Source organism: Manis javanica, chromosome 16 (assembly GCF_040802235.1).
Source record: "Manis javanica isolate MJ-LG chromosome 16, MJ_LKY, whole genome shotgun sequence".
Classification (NCBI taxonomy): Eukaryota; Metazoa; Chordata; class Mammalia; order Pholidota; family Manidae; genus Manis; species Manis javanica.
In genome coordinates this window covers 55,589,335-55,612,846 of record NC_133171.1, presented here as the reverse complement: position 1 = coordinate 55,612,846, position 23,512 = coordinate 55,589,335, and the positions used below count along the sequence as shown (strand labels likewise).

Below are 23,512 nucleotides of genomic sequence, written 5' to 3'. Positions count from 1 at the left end.
TGATGGTACGTAAAGTCAAAGCAGTTCCGACTTAAAAGTGTGTTTTGTACGGTGACTGGTGCTTAGCGTGGGAACAGCTGTTCTGTGATTATGTATATATGCATGTCCCCTGTACACAAGTATCTGGCTCAGTTGGGTTTAGGATGGACGATTGAGTAGCGGCAGTACTGAGGATATGGTTCTGATGAATGGGGAGAACAAAGTGCCTTAACAGCTACACCCTGTTTAAAATAAACCGGGGATTAAAATCTTTAAATCATTTGGAAACCGAGGCAAAGTGAATGACTATGTTTTAGAAATACTTGGGAATGTGAGTCTTCCTGGATTATTGATTTGAATCATCTGAATTTTACCATTGCTCTTGGCATGTCTGTTATGCCTTTTGTATTGGGATAGGAATCCTTAAAAACCAATTCTATGTTAAACAGTCACCACTTTTCTGCCTGGCTCTGGAGAATCTGTTCAGAGCCATGGTGCCTGCTCCCAAGAGGTCCACAGCACCACAGAAAAAGCAGGCAGCAGGACAGGAAAGCAGACTGATTCCAATTGTAAATGAAGGTTGAGCTACTTTAAATCCTAGCCTCTAGAAGTCAGAGTTAGAATTCAGGGTTCAGTGGGTGTAGATTTACATGTGGGAGGAAGTGGGTTCAGGTACTTCCTAAGCTGCTGTCTTAACCTACACTGAGAGCTCTGGGTTCACAAGATCACCTCATCCTGGTTCCTTTCCTACATTGGGACCTCGAAACTAGTCATCACCCACCTCTGGATCTGTTAACGTTTGTGTGTAGGGGGAGGGGCAAAGAGGCCAGCCATATTTCACTGAGTTTTCTGTATGAGAGAGCTACATTATTTTAAAAGAAATTGTCCAAAGCTTGTTCATTCCAGGAGAGTGAAGGCAACAGCCTGTGTGATGATGCTTCAAACACCCAATTGATGTAATCCCCCATTAGTGCAGATTAGATTCTTCATTGAGCCCAAGGCGTGGCACATAGTGGGTCCTTCATAAACCAATTTCTACGTCCAGGACCTCCCAACTGGCTGGGGCTCCAGACACCCTCTCCATCCTGCAATTGGCAGTCTGGGATCCCAGTAAAATGGTAGGCCAAAACAAAAAGCCCCTGATTGATATAATCGTATAACAGGTGCAGGGACTTACACGGTCAGGAAGACCAGGTTCAACTCCTAGTGTTGCCACTGATTGGCTGAATGAAAACATTTTAAACAGTCCGTTTCCCCATCTGCAAAATTGGAAGTTGGACCAGAATGATCTAGAAGACTAGATTCTAGAATAGGGTTGTCAGATTTCGCGAATGAAGATGCAGACTGCCCACTTAAATTTGAATTTCAGATAAACATTGCTCTTTGAGGATACTGCCCCCGTGTCCACAACTGTGTGGTCCCTGCTGGAAGCACAAGATGGCTCAGTGGGGAGAGCAGGGCTTTCCCAGGCAAGCAGGAGCAGGTTGGAATGGTTCTCTGGCTAGCAGCCACCCCTTGGGAGACCACTCCCTTGGGGCTTTCCTTGTGTAAAGTGAAGACAAGACAATGGGAACTGTAGCAGCCACTGTGAAGACTGGAGCTTTAGCAGGGAGCCCATCTCAATTGGTATACGACCTTGGGTAAATCAAGAGAATACAACGACAGAGAATACAAGTTAAGGCCAGCACTGGGCACATGTCACAGTGTGCTCAAGACTGACATGGCAGGACTAGGGGAGAAAGGTTGGAGTCTGCAAAGCTCTCATGGGACCCTTGAATCTTATCTATAGAGTGTGGGTAGGGGCTGGGGCTCCCCTGCAGAGAGTGGGTGACACACCAGGGCCTAACCTAGCAGGACACCCACCTGAAGCAGTTCCAACCCAGTTCTGGCACACGACTCATCACACAACTAACCCACAAACAAATAACTTTAATTTTTTTTTTTTTTTGAGCAGGAGCTGGGCCTTGAGGGCCCTGGCCCCAGCCCCATGCCACGTTTATGATATAACCCATCACAGCTGGATTTAAAAAATACACAAAAAATATATAATATACATTATAAAACCTAGGTTGGGTTTGGAGGTGGCCTGAGCGATATGCAAACTGTGAGGACCTTCAGGAAGCTCAGGGGCAGGATGGGGAAGGGCAGGTAAAGGGCACAGTACTTCATATGAAACTCATAAATACCCAGAGGCTGGTGGCCTGGCCAAGCCGGCTGACGGGTCTGGGTACTGGGAAGGGGCAGCAGGGGAAGGGCTAACCTTCAGTCTCAGAACTGGGTCTGAGGAACTGCTGCTCCAGGCCAGGGAGACTGAGGTGGGGAAGAGCATGAGAGTGGTACCCACCAAGGGTTCATCAGACCCAAGTCTTGAGAAAGAGAAAAAATTTAAAGCCTTGTGGTACCTCCTTGTCCCTGGGCCACTGGTCTGTCCAGAGGCTGGGGCTGCATCTTCCTATCTGACTCCCCAGCCTGTTCCCAAGCGGGGACCTGCCTCTGGGGGCCTTTCTTCATCAGAAGGTTGCTGGGGGCCTTGGGCTTAGGATCTGGGCGGGGACAACTTGGAGGAGGTCAGCACAGGAGGCTCCCGAGGCCCTTGGCTGGACCAGGGGTGACAGAAGGCACCTAATGGGTGATGAGTCCCTGCTGCTCCCCTCCTCCTGCCTAGTCAAAAGCAGCTGTTCCCCTGTGTCAGGGGACTCTGGGAGGAGGTGTTTTGTGCTCCAAACCCAAATGACCCTAGCCCCTCAGTGCAGACCCAATCTCCCACCCACTACAGCCGGCCACTCCAGGGAGGTAGTGTAAACCTGGGCTCGGGGGACAGGCAGCCCTGGGTGAGAACTCCAACTCTGCCCACGGGGCCTTCAACTTCTTGGAGTCTCAGCAACTCACCTGAGACAGCAAGACCCATGCTTGCCTTGCAGGGTCTGAGGATGAAATGAGGCACACAGGGGACCTGGCACACAGCAGGTGCAAAGAAAGTGTTGGCCCCTCTCTTCTCAACTCAACCCCACTTGACACTCTCCTTTCTGGGGTCTCTGCACCCCAGCTCCCTCGGTCTCCATTCTGCCCTCACCTGCCCGCCACACTCCTCTGAGGGGCCAGTGGCCACACATGCCTGAGCCTGAAGATGTCCTCCCATTCATTCAAGGCTGGGCAGAGCTGGATGACAGGGGCCAGCTCTTGGGCAGGCTGCCCCACGGCTGAGCCCTCCTCTCCTCCCACAGCTAAAGCACAGAACAGTGGCAAGGAGTGTGTGTGCTGGGGGTGGGTGGGAAGGCCTCCTGGGTCCTGGGCCTGAGGCATGGCAGGCAGATGAGTCCTCAGTCCTGGACCCCCAGGGCTGCCAGATGTGTGGGAAAGATGCTCGTCCTGGACCCTGGTGGTGGGGGCAGGGGCACCCTAGTCTCTGACAAGCTTGTAGACATGGTGCTGGGCCCCGTGCTCGCTGGTGGAGACTTCGAAGACGAAGGCAATGACAAGCAGGGTCTCCTGGGAGTCCCGGCTGGTGACCACCTGGGGGCCGGGTAGGAAGATTCGGGAGGTCAGGCAGCACAGAGCCACGGTGTGTGGGGGCTGAGCAGACCCTCAGTCTCCTCCGGTCTGGCCACCCTGGCTTTTGATGCCCCTGTGCTTGGGGCCCTCATGTGACCCCCCCATGACCCTTGCTGCCCCCCACACCTGCAGGATGGTGAAGTTCTCCAGGACGCTGTTCATCATGTACTTCTCAGGCAGGTGTTTCAGCTTGTGAATGAAGTTGATCATGTACTCGCACATGGGTGAGCGGTGGATGCGGTACACGAAGCGCCCATTCTCCAGCCTGGCATACTCAGTCTGCAGGGAGCCAAGGGAAGACGTCACTCTGCATGCCTGCCCTCTGCCCCACCACGCCATCCCCAGGCCCCACTCACCTCCACCTTCTCCACCACCTGCTTGCCAAAGGAGCACACCTTGGTGGAGACACTGATGGTCATGCTATCAGCTGAGCTGTACTGGGAGCTGACCCCATAGAAAGCTCCCGGGCCCTCCTGGATGGTGCTGTTGAGATCGGCCTGGTGGAGGGGGCAGGGGTGGCCTTGGGTGCTGGCAGAGGCCAGGGGAAGGCCTCCCCGCCATGCCACATCAGCATCCCACCCACAGGCCACGTGGAGAGAAGGCAGGGTTGGGGTCAGTGGGGTGGGCCCCAGTATACTGCACCGCTGGGGGAGGGGTTGTTGGGAGCAGAGAGGGACCAGTGCAGCTCACCCAGAACTTGACGAGGAAGAAAGCATTAGGGGGCCCCTTTTCATAGAGCTCTTTTAGTCCGCCCTTTTTCTCAGGAAACTTGTCGTAGATCTGACGCACATCGACTGCCTCCAGGGGCGGGTCCGAGAAGGCAGGGTTTGTCTGGCCGATGTGCACAAATAGGTGTTTGCTGTACTGTGGGGAGGGCCCAGTACAGGGTCAGGAGCCTGCTCATGTGTGCAGGCTGGGATGTGGGGGTAGCTGCATGGGGACAGAACTGCCCTTTGCTTCCCAATCCTACCACCCTGAGCCATGGCCCTGGACTACCATGCTATGGTCTCTCCACTACTGCAAAAACTCTCATGCACACGCACCCAGCCCCCACCTGACTAAACACATTACCGTGTCAGGGTCTCGCTGCACCTCCATGAAGGCAGAATACTCGAGAAGCCGCAGCCGGGAGGAGGCGATGGTGCGGTCCTGCCACACAGGCACAGAGGCAGCAGCTGGGGGAAGTGGGGCCAGAGGCTCATAACCTGGGAGGAGGACGAGATGGAGCCTCATCTGCATGGGTGTGTGTGTGTATCGTTACATACTGAGCTGCCCCCAGCCTGCACAGAGCCTTTGCACAAATTAGAAAACAGCACCCATTTCAGGTAGGAATGGGAACTGGATTTTGACTCCCTTGCCCAATGTTCTTGTGCAGTGTACAACCACGTGTGGTGACCCTTGTAGTGTATCTGTGGATTTTTCTTTGTGTCACTACTAACGGGAACTGGATTTTGACTCCTCTGCCCAATGTTCTTGTGCAGTGTACAACCATGTGTGGTGACCCTTGTAGTGTATCTGTGGATTTTCCTTTGTGTCACTACTAACGTGTTCAAACAGAAAATACAGACAAGTAAAAAGGGAACAGAAAGTACCCAGAATCCCAACATCTAGAGAGGGTGATTAAGATTTTGGTGTGTTTCCTTGCAAGGAATTATTTATATATATATATATATATATATATATATAAATGTAATACTTTTGGTGGTATGTATTTCCAGCAGAGTTCCGGACGCAATGTGTACAAGGTAAGGGGGCTATTCTGGCCTGCCCCAGTCCCCTACAGATACCCACTTCCTCCTCCCTGCACACACACACTCTCTCTCACTCTCTCTCTCTCTCTCTCTCTCTCTCTCTCTCTCTCTCTCTCTCTCCTCTCACGCAGTTGGGCCCCAGCTCTTCTGAGCAGAGGTGCAGATGCTGAGGGAGAGGTGGTGGCAGTAGCTTCGAATGGGGAACTTACTGCTGAGTGTCGGTGGCAGGGGTGGCTGGATGGGGTAGGCTGGCTGTGCAAAGGGCTTGATGCTGCGGACAGGAGCACAGCCTGGTTAGAGGGTCTTCCCCATCCCCACCTTCCACCTGGCCCATTCAGTTGGGGTCTCATCTGGGACTCCAATAGGGAATGACCCAGCCTTTCTGCAGAGGCCCAGAAATGCATCCTGACAAGCTAACTCACAAGCTTTTTGTTTTCCTCACATTCTAACTTTTATAAAATCCTGTTGCACTTCACAATTGATATGCACACTCAATGCCATGTTTCAACTCCACCCAGAAGTTCATTAAACTGAGGGTGTATCTTAGAATGAAAGTAATTTTAGAATTGAAGGAACTGAGTATACTTGACTATCTGACTCCTCCACTGACTGATTTGGAGATTAAATGAGTGAAAAATAATCGAAGGAGAAACATGTGGATGAGTGGGTTGATGAATGAACAAACATGAATAAACAGACAGATGCATTAGCTCTCTTGCTGGTACTCTCCATCCCTTCTATTTTTGAATGAAAACTTTGCTCAGCTGTTACTGGAACCCAGATGGGAGGGAAGTCCAGCATGGCTGCCAGGGGAAAGAAGAGAGTGTGGGAAGGGTGCACCACAGTACTTACTCCTGAGAGGGTCCAGGCTGCTGTCCCAGGAGAGGGGGGCTACTCCAGAACTGCAAAGATGTGAGAGGTCCAGGGGTCCCTCAGTGTCCATGACCACCATCACAGTGCAGCACTGAAGGTACCCCCTCACCCCAGCCCCACCACCCAGGACCCCCATATACCCGTGAGGAAGTGGAGAAGACAGCTTGGGGCAGAGGGGAGGGTGGGTTGAACTTGTTCTGTAGGACGCTGGCGGAGACAATCTGGGCAGAGGACATGGATGCCATGCTCTGGAGGGCTTTGTCCTTGGAGACCTGGTCCTGGGGAGGGGAGGAGCATGTGGCCTGGACCAGACCAAAGACAGGACAAGGGCTTGCCTCATGGGCCCCATCCCAGATCCTCAGGGCTCTGTGAGTCCAGGTCTGGATTACAGCCCCTGCTCTGTTATGTGAGCTCAGTAGAGTCTCAGCCCTGCTCTGGGCCTGTCTCCTAAATGTACATCATCCTTCTGACCACAATGCATAGTAAAAAATGCATTTCTTCTATAACCCAGTGTTTACCAAAATATTTCCTCTTATTTTGTGTGTCACACACTCTCATACTTTCTATTCTATTTTACTAGTGGTTCTCAAAGTATGGTCTATGGACCAATAATACCTGTATCACCTGGAAGCTTGTTAGAAATGAAAACTCTAGGACCCTAACCCAGACCTGCTGAATCAGAAACTCCAAGGGAGAGGCCCAGAAATCTCTTCACAAGTCCTCTTGGCAATTCTGATGCATGCTGAAGTTTGAGAACTATTATATGCCATTAACAAAAAATATTGTTTATGAACCTATTAAATTGATTTCACAGCCCATAATTTAAAATGGGTGCACTCCCCCCATTCCCTCCACACACCCCTGCCAATTCCCCCCAGAGTCGGGTGGTGCAACTTACCAGGTTCATGGCCTGTGAAGGAGAGGGAGGATGAATTAGACGAGGCTCAGATGAGGACTATGGGGTGGGAAAATGTCTTTTCACCTCCCTTCATTCAATGCCCACCTGGCCGTCAGCTCCTGGGGAGCCCAGGGCAGCTCAGAGGCAGCTGTGGACCCTCCCCCTGCCCCACTGCTACCCAAGGGGAATGCTTGCCAGCTGGGGTTACCCTGGAAAGGACAGGATGAGGAAAGGCAGGCTGGAGACCTAGACGGTGGACCAAGCTGGTGCTCTTGGGTCTGTCCACATCCTGTGGAGCTGTGCTAGAGGCATTGGGGTTGAGGTGGGAGCCCAGCCTGCTATGCAGCTGTGGGCAGGAAGAGTATGCGGCCTATAGGGGTCCTGACAAGGGCCAGGGCCATGAACCCCAGGCTCTGAGATCCTCAGCCACAGAGCAGCCAGTGCAAAGAGCAAATATGCCCACCACAGTATCTGCCAGCCAATACCCCCCGAGCACTTCCTTCCCGCCCACCTTAAGTCCCATGCAATTAGCAAGCAGCAATTAGGAGGAAGGAGAAAAAGGAAAACGGAGAAGAGAGGTGGACCTTAGTGGCCCCCAGATGGTCTTCCTCTCCCTCACTGTAGGACTGGCTATCCCTTTGGATCCTGAGTAGTCTGCAGGGTCTGTGGCCCGAAGTGGCCTTTGGTCTTCCTGATGCTTGTGTTCTGAGGTGTCCCCCTCACCCCCCATAGCTCCTTAGTCCCCTCCCTCCCCTGGACTGAGGTCACAGAGCAGCAACAGGCCTGGGCAGGGCCAAGCCAGTGACAGGGGAACCCCATACCTTCAGCTTGGACTGAATCTCCCGAGATTTCCGCCTGGCTAGAACCTGCAAGTGGCTAGAGACCTGTAGAGAGAGAGAGAAAGAGAAAGAAAAAGCAGAAAGAGTGGAAGGAGAGGCAAGAACAGAGCTTTAGCCAGAAAAGAGGCACAGTGGGACCAGCCAGCTGGCCAAGGCAGAGGCCTGAGCCATGCAGAGATAGTGGCAGAGGTGCTGAGGAGGGGCTGGAGGCCCCAGTCAGGCACCTAACGTACCTTGATGCCAACCTGGTACTCCCGCACCTTCTTCCGAGCTAGAACCTGTATGTGGCTGGATACCTAGGGGCCGCCCCGTGCCCCACCAGAGAGGAAAACACAGACAGTGAGGAGGCACAGCATGGGGTGGGGTGGCCAAGTGCAAGGGGCATCCCAGCTCTCATCTCTGGGACCAAATGTAAGTGAGGTGGGGGGAACTGTGGGGCCCTGTGAACAGACACCCCTCAGTCCTGCCAGTTCTATATTTTTCTTGGCCCTACCTTAATCAAGAGCCTACAGGGGCTTCTAGGACCACCATGTACAGTTGTACAGGTTGTTCACTGTGCAAGAGCATGTAGCCCAGTGAGGACTAAAATCCAGCCCAAGCTCTGCTGACCAAGCTACGTGCCCTGGTGCAGGGCTGCATCTCACCCAGAGGAAGGGTGTCATTTTTTTTTCCCAAAAAAGGGTGACTTTTTCTCACCGGTATCCTCAGAGAAGACATTTTTTTCTAATGGGCATTTTCTGCTGACCATCAGCTTACACACATCAAGGCCATATCCTCTGCAAAAGATCTCCCTGTTCCACTGCTTGAGTCCTCCTGTCACCCCAATGGCTGCTGGCCTGTAAAACCAGGCCTGGTTCTACTCCTGCCTTGCTTGCTCTTGCAGCTTCTCCCCACAACATGCCTCCTTTCTCTTTGGACTAATATAGGGCAGAATATATATACATATACAGGTACCCAGAAGGTGCTTTTAACTGCATTTCTTCTCCAGCACCTCCACCCTGAAGCCTGCCTCTCCTGGCAGACCTGAGCTAATCACGGTGTGGATGAATGTGCCATGGGCTTGCACAATAGACCCTTGACACTGTCAAGGCTCCAACCCTGAGCCTCAGAGGACCTACATGTCACTGTTTTCCCAATGAAATTCAAGGGAACACATAGATCCTCTATCTAGGTTGCTTCACACTTTCATAATCAGTAACTGCTGTTGGCTTTCTCTCCAAGCTGTTTTTATCCCCACAAAGAAAGTTTCTTTTTCTTTTCAATCATAGACTGAAAGTTACTATGTGTGTGATGCTGGGCAGCCCCCATACTACTCGGTTGGGACCCAGGTGGTGCTCTTATGTTACCTCCCAGTACACGGGAATCAGACTTGTGTGTAACAAGATTACTGATAACTTCATGTCATGACAGTAACTGACATTTACTGAGCACAGTTTACATGCACCAGCTCATCTGAGCTTCACAGCAACATTAAGAAGTCAGTACTAATATTATCCCCAATTTACAGATGGGGAAACCAAAGCACAGAGAAGTTAAGCAGCTACCCAAGGTCACACAGCTGGAGGCTAGAGATGGAGTTTGAACCCAGGTGGCCTGACTTCAGAGCCCACTTGATTCACACCAAGCTATGCTACCAGGACTCTTTTAGACTCTTAGCGAAGAGGACTACCTCCAAATGCTCAACTCTGTGATAGCTGAAAGTCACCTGGGGCTTCATCCTACAGTAATAGCTGTTTTTCCAATATGGAGGCAGTGTACTTGCTATTAATTGCTATATGTATCTATAAAAAAAACTAAAATTACATTTTTTTTACCAAAAGTAAAATAAGATAAAGACAACCAAAAAAACTTGCCTGTCAGCTGGCTGCTCTTTGTGACACATAAAGACATGCTTTGTTCTCCTAATGATAGGATGGATCCCATTGAAAAATATATTAGATATCAGAGTTATAAGAAAGAATAAAGTTAGAGGAATACCACGCTTGCAAAATGAAAAAGGCCAGCATTTTTGAAAATCCTGAGCTTGCTGACCACTGGTTTGTAAAACCTCATTGCACAGCCAGCCTCTCGGGACACTTGGCCAAGGGCAGGCATAATGCTGGACCCAGAATTAAGAGGCTCTGCTCCCCTCTCAGGGCTTCAGGCCAACATGACTGAGCTTAAAGGTCCCTCGGTCCTTTCCCACTCTAGCAGATTCCTATAAACACGTCTTTTGGGTGAAGCAGGACAAGCTGTCTATAATGACAGTAGTGACAATAATAGCAGCAACTTCTTATCCAGGGCTCACGCTGCTCTCGGCATCTTCACACACTAGCTGATTTAATGGCTGAGGAACAGAAGTTGAGGCGCTCAGGTGGTTGAACCCAGGGTCTGATCGGTCAGTATTCTTCCCGCAGCCCCAGGCTCCAGGAAACAGGGAGGGCCCTTGTCTATCTGGTGCCTAATGCCTAGAACATAGGGGTGGCGCAACAATTTGCTAAATGAATAAATGCTGGGCAACATGAGCTGGCCCAGGGGGGTGCATTTAATAAATGCCTGAACAAATGCAGGAGTGTTTCAGAATCTTCCTTTGAGACAGCCAGGTGGACAGTCAGGCTTGTCATATGCACACATGGGAGGTGGGTGCAAGGTCCAAACCCCACCCAGACACGGAGGTTGGGAAGCCTGAGGGTCAGAGCTGGCCTCTGTCCCTCCAGGTACCTGCCTCCAGTCTGCTTCTCTGCCAGGCACCCCAAATGCGACCCATTCCAATGGCTCCCCTCAAGCTTTCCTGTCACAAAATGCTTCCCTTCTGGGACTAGAAGTCACCCTATCATCTCTCAAATCATCATTTTTTCCCCATTTCCCACCACCCTCACCGTTGCCACCCCCAGGCTACCATCATGGTTCCCTGCCTGGGCCCGGCCCTCTCCCTCCCTAATCCACTGCCCCAGCTGCTGTAGCACCAACATTCCTCGACAGCTGCCAGCCGCCACTCCTTGCTCTGTTCCTTCTATGGCCCCCAGCTGCCTGCTATGGAAACCTGTCCCTCAGGCCTCCTGCTTTTCACAGCCCTCAGCTCTTCCACGCCTCCCTCCACCCCACCACCCTGCTGATCGTTGGCTCTTCTGCCCAAGGAGTTGAATCCTGGGTTCACCACCTACCAGCTGAGGAACCTTGAGGAAGTTACCTAACTTCCCAGTGCAATTTCCTCATCTGTAAAATGTGGATAATTACTGTACCTACCACATAAGATTGCTGTGAGGAATAAACAAATTAATTAATATAAAGTAAGCTCTGTATGGATTCACAATTATTATTTGCATATCCAACTTCTTCAGCTGGAAGAATCCTCTCCCTTTTTTCTTCCTGGCTAAATCCTATTCCTTCTTAAAAATGTACCGTGAGTGTTACCTCCTTCATGAAGCTTTCCCAGCCCTGCCTCCTCCCATCCCCTGCCTGGTCCTGGTTAGATGCTTGTCCAACAGCACACACCCCTATCTCAACCAGGCTGCCGGGCTTGGCACGTCTGTCCTTGTCTGTCCACCCATCTGTCTCTCTGACTGGTCAGTGGCCATGCAGCTGCCCCGTGGGGCTTATCTGTGGTCACTTAACCAGAGGCCTGGGGTGGAGTGGTGGGTGGTCAGAGGCAGCTCTGGGGATATGAAATCACCAGGGAGCGGAAGGGAGGGAGGGGAGCGGGCTGGCCGGACAGGCAGGGGCTGAGGGAGGCAAGTGCCACGGTGTGTGGGCAGAGGAGCTGCAGCATGAATCCTCTCTTTACCTGTTTTCTTGTCCGAGTCTTCCCCGTCCTCAGTTTAATATAGCGCGCAATCAACTCATTTCTACCTAGATTGGGGAGAGAGAAAAAGTGAGGAGCGGGCAAAGGAGGGAGCTGGTGGCTGGAGACCCCCCATCAGCTGGGAACCACACCAGACCCCTCCCCAAACACTGTTCTTCTGTTCCCTCCCCACCTTCTTCCCCCTGACCCCTGCTCCCTCAGGGGTATCAGCAGGGCAGGAGAAGGTGGTGGGCAAGTCCCAGGCTCTCCCCCCACTGCCTCGGGACCTGAGGGGGCTGCTTGCTGGGGCAGGGGGTGAGTAGGAGGAGGGAAGGTGGAACAGTGTCAGGCAGCCTGACAGGTTTCCCAGCAGACAGACAAGGGCAGGTGTGGCTGAAGGGTGGCAGGACAGCTGGGCCCCCGACTCCCAGCCCCCAGCAGACCTCCCTCCTCTGTCCTCCTGGACTGGTGCTTGTCATCAGCTCCCCATCCCTGAGTATGTACCCATGTGGGAGTGAGGCCTGCCCCAGGTGGCAGATGTCTTGGCGCATGTCCCCATGTGTCTGGAAGAGCTCTGGACTGGGCTCCTGTCCTTGCCACTCGAGGAGACCCTGGACAAGTCCCTTCCCTTCTCTGATGAAATGGGCAGGAAGGACCGGATGGTTTCCAACATGCTTACCACACATACAGCCTGTGTCAAGATGTGTCACTCAGTGTGTCATTGTCCTTGAGTGTGTCACCCCCATGTCACTGGTTACCAGTGTCTCCCACCCTGAGAGATGCTGACATATGCTTGGCCTATACCTCTTTGCCCCCAAATCTAGGCCTCCTGTCCCCCAGTTCCATATTCTCCCCAGAATGGCCACATTCTCCAAATTTTTCTTTGATGACAGAACCAGCCCCACTGCCCCTCCCTTCCTGTCTGCCCCTCTCCACCCCACTCACTGCGCTGTCTAAAAATACCCTGTGGGGCTGCCCCAGACATCTAGGAGGGGGCAGTGGGGTAGACAGCCCCTGCCCTGCAGAAGGCACCCTGGAACATGCCCTGCATGGGGCTCTGGCGCTGGGTGGATGTACAGCACTGTGTGTGGGAGCGAGGGAGAGGGGTAACCCTTACCCCTTGGCCCAGCAGCCCCCTTCCTTCACCCTATCATGGTAGTGGACACTGGGAGGGGACAGGCTGAGGACCTGCTTCACTCAGCCATAGGCTGTCAGAGGGCGTTGGAGGGAGCTGGCAAGAAGGGTTGAGTTATCCCAAAAATGCAGCTCTGGGAGACACTTCTCAGGGCTGGACAAGAGGGGGACACTCACTTCTGGAGGCAGGAAGTGGGCAAGGTGGCAAAGAGAGGGGCCAGGAGAGAGGGAGAGATTTGGGAGGAGGTCTGAGGAGTGAACGAGTCCCCTCATCTCTCCAGCCCTCCTCCTAACACAGAGCCTAGTCACAGTGTGGGCCCCCACCCTGAGCCCCGCCCCCTATCACGCACGCACAGTGGGGGGGGACTCAGTGGTGGGAAACCCTGCTCTGTGCTGGACTCCCACCCTTGGCCTCTCCTTGGGTTCCCTCATGTCCTCCCTTGGGGGGCCTAGCTGGAACACACTGGACTGACCCAGTTTCCTGGGCCCACTGAGTCACCCCAAAACCTCCAGGCCAGCAGTGGGGAGGAGAGGAGGTACAGATGGGGGTGTCAAGATTAGGCCATGCTCTGGTGGAGGGGGCAAGCCTGGCTTGTTTATGAGGAGGATCCAGACACACAGGCTTGCACGCCCAGACTCGCCCATGGTGGCCCCACAGGGCTTTGACAAACCGGTTGGGTGAGGGGGCAGAGAGCAGGGGGAGGGGCCAGGGAGGGCCAGGCTACTTGCCCCAGTCCTGTCCAGTGTCCCTCTGCCTCCCCACACGCACCGTACATCTTGCCCTCGTCTGACAGGATGATCTTGCGGCGGCCGCAGGGCGGGTAGATGGCCAGGGCCTCCTGGAAGCTCTGCTCGATGTCCGGGCTCCACACACCCTCTGCATCGTTGTCCAGCCCCTTGTCCAGGCCTTCGGACCCATCCTCCCGGGCCTCCCCGGGGCTGTTGCTGGCGTTCCAGCTGTTGGACGCTATTGTGCTGGTTGCTCTGGGCTCTGGGCCTGAGCCCACTGGCAGCCTGAGCCTGGGGGGCAGATGCGAGGGGTCAGGGCCAGGCTCCTCCCAGACCTGGGCAATCTCTTGCTGCAGGGCCAGGTGCTCTCTAGCAGGGGTGGGGGTAACCAGAGGTTGTGTATAGTCAGCAGTGACCTTGGATACCTACAGCACCTCTCCAAGCCCTGGTCACAGAAATGGGAAGTTTCCTTGAGGTTGTGAGGGTTAAAACTAAACACAATCATGACAAAGGGCCAACGATAATGCCAGGCTCACAGCACTGAAGACATAGCAATAATAACTGTGACAATGCTTTACATCCTCACAATACTTCTGTGGGGAAAAAGCATGTTCACATTCATTCAATCCTCCAAATTAAGGCAGGGAAGGCAGACAATGATGGGGCTCTGGTGCTGGGTGGATGTACAGCACTGTGCGTGGGGGCGAGGGAGAGAGGTAACCCTTACCCCTTGGCCCAGCAGCCCCCTTCCTGCACCCTATCATGGTAGTGGACACTGGGAGGGGACAGGCTGAGGACCTGCCTCACTCAGCCATAGGCTGTCAGGGCGTTGGAGGGAGCTGGCAAGAAGGGTTGAGTTATCCCAAAAATGCAGCTCTGGGAGACACTTCTCAGGGCTGGACAAGAGGGGGACACTCACTTCTGGAGGCAGGAAGTGGGCAAGGTAGCAAAGAGAGGGGCCAGGAGAGAGGGAGAGATTTGGGAGGAGGTCTGAGGAGTGAACGAGTCCCCTCATCTCTCCAGCCCTCCTCCTAACACAGAGCCTAGTCACAGTGTGGGCCCCCCACCCTGAGCCCCACCCCCTATCACGCACACACAGTGTGGGGGACTCAGTGGTGGGAACCCCTGCTCTGTGCTGGACTCCCACCCTTGGCCTCTCCTTGGGTTCCCTCATGTCCTCCCTTGGGGGGACCCTCTCCCAGGCAACTGAGGAAAACTGAGTCTCACAAGGTTGTGCAGCTGCCAAAGGCATCATGATGGGAAAAGAGAGGAAGAACATAAGGGCCCAGCATTTGGCTCTCAGAGGTGTTCCTTGGCTCTCACTGTGCCAGCTCCTCCTCCCTATCATTGGGATACCCAACCAGGGACCCTCACCCTTCAATCACCTCCCAGCATCACTGTAATCCTGCTGAGGACCTGCTTTGGGATGAAGAGAGTTCTGGACCCAGGAAGGGTGTGGTTTTGCCTTCCCCATAAGATAACTCACAAGGACCCTGCCTAGGACTCTAAATGTGGGGTGCTCCGGGAAATTCAAGGGGGGAGCAATTGCTGGCTGGCAAGGGAGAAGCTGCGGGTGCCTGGCCAACAGCCTTGCTCAACCCCACCCACTCCTCCATCCCACTTCCTGTTCCCGAACCTCCGGGCCCCACAGCAGCCCATAAACCACCCACACGCCTGCCTCTGCCCTGGCCCACTTTGCAGATGGGCCAGGGCTCTGTAAACTCTGAGCTCCCTGCACACACCAGGTGGGACTATTAATTTAGACCACACCCAGCCGGTCCCTCCGCCTCCCCACACATAGCCCCAAGGCTCACCCCGACCCCCTCAGTCTCAGAATCTGCATGCCAAATATATATCAGGATCCCAGGGCCCTAGGAGCCCAAAAAGGCTAGATCCTGGGACTCTGCTCAAGATGCAGGGAAAACACGGGCAGGGTAGAGGAAGAGGGACCCCCCCTCAGAAGCCAGGGGAGAAAATTCTTTTCCTTCAGCCACAAATTCCAGGTCCTGCGGAGTGGGTGGGGCATCTGCCTGTGGGGCCACCTGTCTGCTGAGGGAGCTTAAAGCCGGTTGCTAGTGGCATGGGGTGGGAAGGGCCTGGGGGCCTGCATGTCAGATAGATACAGAGTTCGGACTTAATATTACTACTAATAACAACACCTGCCATATGGCAGGCACTTGGTTCTGGGATTTTACACATGGACTCATTTAACCCTCACAATAACCTATAGGGGTAGATAACATTATCCCTACTGTACAGATGAGGAAACCAAGGCACAGAGGTTAAACAACTTGCTGAAGAACACACAGCTATCAGTGCTTAAGCGGAGTTCTGAACCCAGGCAATCTGGCCTCAGTCTCTTAACCAAGAGGAGGGGGCTGAGAAGACCAACAATCTGTAGCAGGAGAGGAGGCCTGGCTATCATGGCAACCACCCTGAGACTGCTCAATCTGGTCCAGACCAGGGGGATCCCTCAGCCCAAGTTCAAGGACTGCCCACCTCCACCCCCAACCTCTGTAGCCCTTTCTGTGAGGCTTCCAATACCACCGCCAATAGCTCTCCCACACTGGAGGGAAGCCAGGGAGAGAGGAAGCCACGCTCCTTACCAATGAGAGGGCCACTGTCTCTACCCCCAGCCTGTCTTCCACCCCAGGAGGCTGTATCCCCATCCCCATCTATCCTCAACCTCTAAGGCCAAGTTCCTGCAATAAAAATGTGAGGGAAGCAGGGACCCTGGGGGAACCCAGTGACTCTGACACTTAATCACTGGGATGCAGGGCCTCCCCCCAGGTCTGACACTGCCCGGGGCCAGTGTCATAGGGAAGGCAGAAGAGGGGCTACGAGGAGCTAAGACGTCTCCCAGGGGAATCCTCAACCCATTTCCCCACAGTCCTTTTCTGAGCCTCCCTCAGCAGCAGGGGCCCAGCACATGGGGGGCCTGGGCAGCCTCAGACTTTTCAAAGCAACTTTCCTGCCTCCCCCAAGTATGCCTGCCTCCCCTCATCCAGGCGGTGGCCCCCCCTTCTCGGGGTGATGTCAGCCCCGCCCCGCCCCCCACAGGAGCACTGTGGCCAAATATGGCGAACACAGCAGTGCTTGGGAGCTGGGACAGACTGGGGGGGCGGGGCGGCGGCCCCTGGCTGGGACTGCTGGCAGCTGGTGAGGGGGAGGGGCGCCCAGGGGGTGGCTGCAAGGGCGACTCAAGGAGAGAAGCAGGACCACCATCCCTTCCGCTGGCTGGTAGGCACATGCAAGACCCACTTTCTAAGAACTCCTGTGGGCAGAGGCACCAACGCATGGGCCCGCAGGTGACCCCCAGCCCACACAGCCATGCATAGGCGCACACATGGGCACATGTGCTGTGTGAGTGCCCAGGCTGACAGCCAAGTGAGAATGTTTGTACCCCCAGGCCGGGGCATACCATGGGCATGGGTAACTGGGCCAGGCTGAGCCCAGCTTGGGGGCTATGTCCTACTGCTCCCCTCAGGAGTGGGTCAGCACGAGGACTGTGGACTGGCTCCCCTGTTCTTCCCAGAGTTACAGCGGTGCGGTGGGATGAGGCTGAGTGTGTGTGCCCATCTCCTCTCCTCAGACCCCCAAACCACTGGGACCCAGCCCCGCGATGAGGGAGGTGGCTAAGGGCTCCTTGGCAGTTGCAGGGCTGGACTGTGGGGAATGTGGGACTCAGGCATAAGGGGAAGCTGAGAGGGCTGCCTAGGAGGACAGCAGGCCCCTGTACGGCAGCCCAGCTAGGGGCAGGGTCTCAGCTTCTCTGTACAGGGAGGGGTTGGGAGCAGAGGCAGCCCCCACCCCAGTCTGCTTGTTGGTGCTCCTCTAGGGGTCTAGCACCTCTGCCTGGCTGGGCTGTGTCACCAAGAGGGGCAGGAGAGGAGAGAGACCCAAGTAAGGGACCAGGGGGTGGAGCTTGAGACAGGAGGGGAGAGGGAGCCAGTGTCGGGGAGACAGACCCAGAGAGAGGGACAGACAGGAGAGATGGGGGAGTCCCAGAGAATGAGAGACAAAAAGAAGAGACAGAGCAAACCTTGGAGTGAGACTCAGAGGGAGAGACAGAGAGACTGAGAAGAGCTGGTGGGGGTGAGGTGGGGAGAGCGAGTGATCCTGGCTAACAGAGGGAAGGGGACACATGGCTGAGGGGCGAAATGGGGAGGAAGTGGAGAGATCACTAAGCTCAGATACAGTCGGGCAGGGAGGGGGTGGGTCAGGAGGAGCCCAGCGGGGACAGAGAGACCGAGGTAGGGAAAATGAGACAGGGAGGGAGAAAGAGGAAGAGTGGGAGAGAGAGGGAGAGGGAGAGAGCATGTGAACCTGTGCTCATGAGCCAATGCCAGGAAGACCCAGAGGCCGGGGCAGACCTAGAGGGAAGGAGTGACAAGGGAAGCCATTGCTGGAGGCTGGGGTCAGCTGCAACAGGGCCATGTCCAGGACATCCCCAGTCCTGTCCCATCTGCTCCCACCTCTCTCTGCAGAGGCCCTGTAGGTGTGGGCTTCTGTGTTCCACTCTGCCTTTACCCTCCGTCTGACCAGCCCCACCCACTCCCTCTCTCCCAGGGCCTCTGGCCTTCTGAGGTCAGAAGGTACCTCTGGGTGATGGCAGAGATGGGAGCTGGGAGGCTGGGTGAGCAGATCTGAGGCCCTGGGGGAGACAAGGGGCACATTGCTGCCCACTCTCTACCCTGGGGCCAGACCTGCTGGAATAACTGGCTGGACAGCTCCAAGGATGGAGGCCAGAGCTGGGCTGCTGCAGAGGCCCTAGGTCCCCACCCTAGAGCCCCCCAGCCTCCAGACCACCCAGCACTATATATCCCTTTCAAGGGGGGAAGGGACAGGACTGATCTTGGGCTCCCCCAGAGTCTCCATGTTGGGGGATGCAGACAAGTCAAAGCAGGTGTCTCCCCCAACCCCATATTATTCCTCTTCCTGCACCAGCCCCCCTGAGGACAAACTGAGTCCAGTAACCCTACTGGGTCTAACAGCCAGCAGCTGTCCACTGTTGCAGGGACCCCAGCCCCCAAGGTGCTGTACTTTGAGTAAGAACTTCACTCAAGGTATGGGAAGCATAGTGAAATGAGAAGTTTTATCCTCAGCCTCCCACCCCCACACCTGGGCTGGGCTGACCAGTCAGGGGGTTGAGGATGGGGAGGGGAGCTGATGAGGGCTAAGGGAACCTCCTACCCCCTCTGCCTTTCTCTCCTTCCTCCCTGCCCGCCTCCATAGCAGAGCCAGCTGTTCTCCAGCTGCCAGAGGCTCCCACCCTAGAAGTGGCCATGCTCTGGTTGGGACGGGAGAGCAGAGCGGGATGGAGATGGTGTCTGCCTCCCCCACCGACCCAAGGACCCCTGAGGGACCCTGCCAAGTGGCCACACCCTGCCAGACTGGGGAGGGAGGCCCCTCCTTCCTGGGGCAGGGTCAGGTTTTCACAGGAGGAAGCAATTTGCAGAGCCCTCTAGGAGGGGGGCGGGGCAGGGCCCCGCCTCCTCCCTGCTTATTAATGTGCTTCCAATTTGGGAATCAAGACTCTCTGCACCCACCCGCCCCCACTACTCAGGGCATGGGCTTCTAGGGAGCAGAGGGGGTGGGGCAGCCCCCCAGGCTTCCTTGTTCAAAGCTCATCCTCACTGCCACACAGTGTAGGTGGGTGGGAAGGTAGAGACTCAGAGCCCTCAAACCTCCTGCAGAGAGAAGGGGCCCAGGTCCCTTAGCCCCCACTCTTGACCTCTGTGCAAGGCCAGGTATCCAGGTTGGGATGCAGCCAATGGGTAACTTGGGAAACTGGGCTTCACAGTTCTCAGTTAACATGTCAGTGGGCCCCACCTCTGCCTGCCTCACCCTGGCCCCTTGGGCTCTGGGGCACCCACCGAGCTGCCACCAGTCCCTCAGTCATTCCCTGAACCACGAGTCACAGTGTCATCTATAGACACACACGCTTTCTCTTGGCTCTTCCTCTGTTACACACCACGATCCTCTTCACAGCCACTGTCTCGCACATTCACCATTACCCGCGTCTCTCTTCTTTCTATACAAAATTTTTTTACTGGGATAAAATATACATAAAATTTTCCATTTAACCATTTTAAAGTGCATAATTCAGTGGCATTAAGTACATTCCTTCTTTGTTCTCAACAGTTGTCTTTTTCATGGTCCTCCGCATAGACGCCCCAAGCATCGGGGTCCCAAGTCCCCAGATTTGTCACACATGGTATCCCACGCCATGTCTGGCACAGCCCCACGGGATGTCACCCACACTGCCCTACAGTCCCAGACAATCTCACATAGTGACCACCCGCAGAGTCAGTCTCTGGCACACCCCACAGTGTCCCCCACACGCAGTGCCATGCCTGCAGAGTTTTCTTTCTCGTGCTCAGGTTCACCCACACAACTTACTTCACACTAGGCTGATCATGCAACTCCTCAGAACACATATGCTGTATGGGATATAGTCCACCATGTGGCTGTTCCCTCATATGCATGCACCCAGCTGTCACGGTTTTTCTCATACGCAGTGTCCTATATAGTCACACACACAGACCATCAGAGTTTCTACAGACCTGAGGCCATCTTATGTGTTGCTCACACACATAGACAGGATCACAAATAGTCATACCATAGCATCATATGTCACATGGAATATCACTCGTGCTTTTGACCGGTGCAGCATCATACAATCACGGTGTCCCTCATACAGATAAGCACAGAATCCCATTCAGTGCCCGACACTGGCTCCCACTGTTGGTCAAGCCGTTTCTTTCATAAATACATCCCATATGGTGGCCACTCACACACACAGAACGTCACCTGTTACAGCTTGTTTACACACACAGCGTCCCAGTCACACACTAAGAGCATCATTCATATGGTCTCCCATGTGTACCTGCAGTATCAGTCACACATGGAATGTTAATTTCTCTCACATGTGTGATGTTTCAAAGCCACACATGATGTCCCAGTGTCTCTCATGTTCACACCCAGCCTCACATGTGGTCCCACACAAACTGGTTTTACCCGGTTCCCTCACAATGCATCCACCCCACAGTCTCGCCCACACAGAACAGCCCACTCAGCCCCTCTCACACACATCCAGTGTCACAGGCAGTTGCACTCTCATTTCCCTCTATCACTTCCTGTCCTCTTGGGCCTGGCAGGGAGTACAGGAAACAATCAGCGCTCTAGGAAACCTCAAGGGCTGAGGCTTTGGGGATCTACAGAGCCATGGGATTATTTGGCCCCTGGCTCAGCCTCCCGTGGGACCCCAAGAGGACAGGCAGGGCCGTCTACCCTTCTGAGTCCTCCCTGGAGGGCAGCATCTCTCCTGCAGGCAACCCTAGATTGGCACACCACCAGGAGGGACGGGAGGGGAAGGCAGGGCAAGGCCATGGGATGACCCAGCTTGACGGCTGACCTCCACCCCAGCTCCGACCAGAAGCTACCGCCACGGCCCCAGGGCTGCCCCAAGGGATCCTCAAGGCCACCCCTCAGACCCCACAGCATCTGCAGCTCTATGTGGGAAGAAGAGACCAGGACCTCCTAGCCACCTCCACAGGAAGCTGCAGCGTTTTGAGCCCCCACGGTTCCCCAGCTCCCTGGCACCTGGTATTACCAGGTCCCTTCCCTGCTCTCCTCACTGTGAGTGGGCCCTCTGCTCTTCTTCCCTTCCCAAGGTGGGCAGAACTGATAGCTTCTCTTCCCTTCTAGATTCCACATTGAGCCCCTAGGGGACTCTGGGAGTTGGGCAGGGAGGCCAACTATCCAAATGGCCTCTGAACACCATACATCCTGTCCAGTCTTGCCAGACCCCACAACCACTTCAGAGGGCAAGTTCCCCCAACTCCACCTGGCCTCCCTGCCCCTTGACGCCTGTTGTCCGCAACCTTTTCAGCCACACTCACTTGGTTTAGCCACTGCTTAGTCACCCCCTGCTTTGTCCTCACCTTCTTCCTCACTCACTTCTCCAGATCCCACCAGGTTCAGGTTCCATAATAAGGAAGGCCAACTGACTAGGAGACAGAGACTCTGGGATGAGCTCAGAGAAAAGGGACCTGAAAAGTCACTTATTCCAAGCAGAGAAACTGAGGCCCAAAGAGGGCCGCCAAGATAACACAACTGGTTAAAGGCCTAGCTGGGACCAGATCTTTATTTCTTGACCTCCTCTGTTGAGATGTCTCATTCTGGCTTTAATATTCCCTCAACTGGGAGAATGTACTAGGGGTCTGCAAACCTGAGGGTGGGGGTAGGAGCAGGGCGCAAGACACACACACACACACACACACAGCTCTGTCCCACCAATCACTGACCATCCTACTCAGCCATTCCCCAGCCCAAATGTGTTAATTAGCATTAATTACTCTTCCCTCCCTAGACAGTGGGGGAAGGCCCAAGAAACTGAGGCTCCCATTAGTTCCCAGCCTGTCTCTGAGGAGGGGGCATCCAGGGCCCCTTAAGTCATCCTCACCAGATAGCCTAGCCCTAGGAGATACCTGTGTCCATCTCCTGCCCACAGGGTGAGCAGGGATCCAGAAATCACAGAACTATATCCTGGGGTGGCATCCATAGGGGGAGGGTGTTGGAAAGGAGCTATAAGACTCTGGAAGGGAAGGGGATGTAATTCCCCCAAATCTCTAACTTTTGGGGACTTTGATTTCCCACCGTGCTCCAGGCTGCCCCCAGCATTCCCTCCAAGGAGGTGTCGGAGCCCCCTGCACTGGACAGACACACAGAACCAGGCCACAGGGGACATACAGAGCCATCACCGGCACCAGTCCCTCTGAGCCGTATCCAGCCCCCACTCCTATCGCCCGCTCTCCTGGGCTACAAGTCCAGGCCTGACCTGGTTCTGCCTCTACCTGGAGAGAAGGAAGATACAGAGGGAGATGCCCCCTGAGAAGCCCTCCCCCAAGGCCTCATTCCTCGTTGTCCAAGAAACTCTCCTAGATCAGAGCACCTCTCTGGGAAAGGTGACAGAGTGGGGTCTCAGTGACACTGCCCCAGGGCCTGGGTAGGCTGAGAAGCAGATGCAGACGGGCACTCTCCCCTTCCCTCCCCAGGCAGGAGTAAAGGGCATGACAGACAATGGGGTTGGGTGGGAAGTAGCCTTCAAACCCTCCTGAGTCTAAACAAGGGCTCTGAGGAAGTGTGGCAATGAGAAGGCCCCAAATCCAGCCCCCTTTGAGGCCAGGCTCACGAAGTTCAGGGCTGGCACTCCGAACCTTTGCCCCGACGCAGGCGGCAGAAATGGGGGGAACTGAAGCCCCTGACTCTCAGGGGGCACACGCCCAGGTCGCGCAGCTTTGCTCCCTGGCACCCTACACAATCCAGCGCAGGAGCCGGCCTAGGCGCCGGGAAGCCGGGCTGAGGCCTGCTCGGAGCTGGGGCCGGGCGGGCTCCGATAGAGAGCAAGCCGGGAGTCCAAAGGGCGGCAGAGCCCGGGACTGGGTGTCCCTGGTACCGAGCTCCCTGGTGGCAGGCCCCCAGGCCCCTGTCTCGACACCCCAAACGCGTACGCTGGTACAAGCTCCCGGCTCCCCTACCTCGCCAGACCAATTCGCCCGGGTCGCGGGGTGGTGGTGGTGGGCGGGGCTTCCCGGAGAGCTCCCCCCCCCCCTCTAAACTTCGCGGCACCCAGAACAGGGGCTGGGGCTCAGGCTGGACAATAGCCCGGGGATCCAGTCCCCCCTAAGTGTCCTCCCCACACAATCCAGAAGCAACCAACCAAACCACCTCTCCGAGCAGGGCCTCCTCCCGGCGACCGCTCGGCTTACCTGGTCCGAGCTCCGGGGGGCGCTCCGGCCGGGCCGCTCCGCCGGGCCCGAAGGAGCTGAGAGGGGGGCCGGGAAGGGGGATCGTGGGGAGGGGGCTGGCCGGAATGTGCGGAATGAGCCGGGCTGGAGCGGGAGGCGCCGGGCGCGGAGGAGGGAGCGAGCGGGACGGAAAGTTTGTGTTGAGGAGCTGGGGCGGGGGGGGGTGGGGGCTGCGGGGAAGGAGG

The 23,512-nt window shown here is 55.2% G+C and overlaps 1 protein-coding gene across 9 annotated transcripts; it reads right to left on the bottom strand.

Annotated features, from left to right (window-relative positions):
* Positions 1-1,888: 1,888 nt before the first annotated feature.
* On the bottom strand, positions 1,889-19,432 carry TEAD3 (TEA domain transcription factor 3). 9 transcript variants are annotated; one of them, XM_037015105.2, is made up of 14 exons: positions 19,392-19,432; positions 13,556-13,806; positions 11,656-11,720; positions 8,126-8,188; positions 7,875-7,937; positions 7,054-7,110; positions 6,296-6,433; positions 6,135-6,184; positions 5,492-5,553; positions 4,603-4,736; positions 4,222-4,395; positions 3,888-4,028; positions 3,658-3,810; positions 1,889-3,492 (listed from the first exon to the last, which is right to left on the bottom strand). In XM_037015105.2, the coding sequence occupies exons 1-14, from the start codon at positions 19,415-19,417 to the stop codon at positions 3,379-3,381; spliced, it is 1,491 nt and encodes a 496-aa protein (XP_036871000.1). In that variant the 5' UTR covers positions 19,418-19,432; the 3' UTR covers positions 1,889-3,378. The 9 variants fall into 9 exon arrangements, with proteins under 9 accessions (XP_036871000.1, XP_036871001.1, XP_036871002.1 ...); XM_037015106.2 differs by having other exon boundaries at positions 4,603-4,706; XM_037015107.2 differs by having other exon boundaries at positions 7,054-7,065.
* Between the last annotated feature and the right edge of the window lie 4,080 nt (positions 19,433-23,512).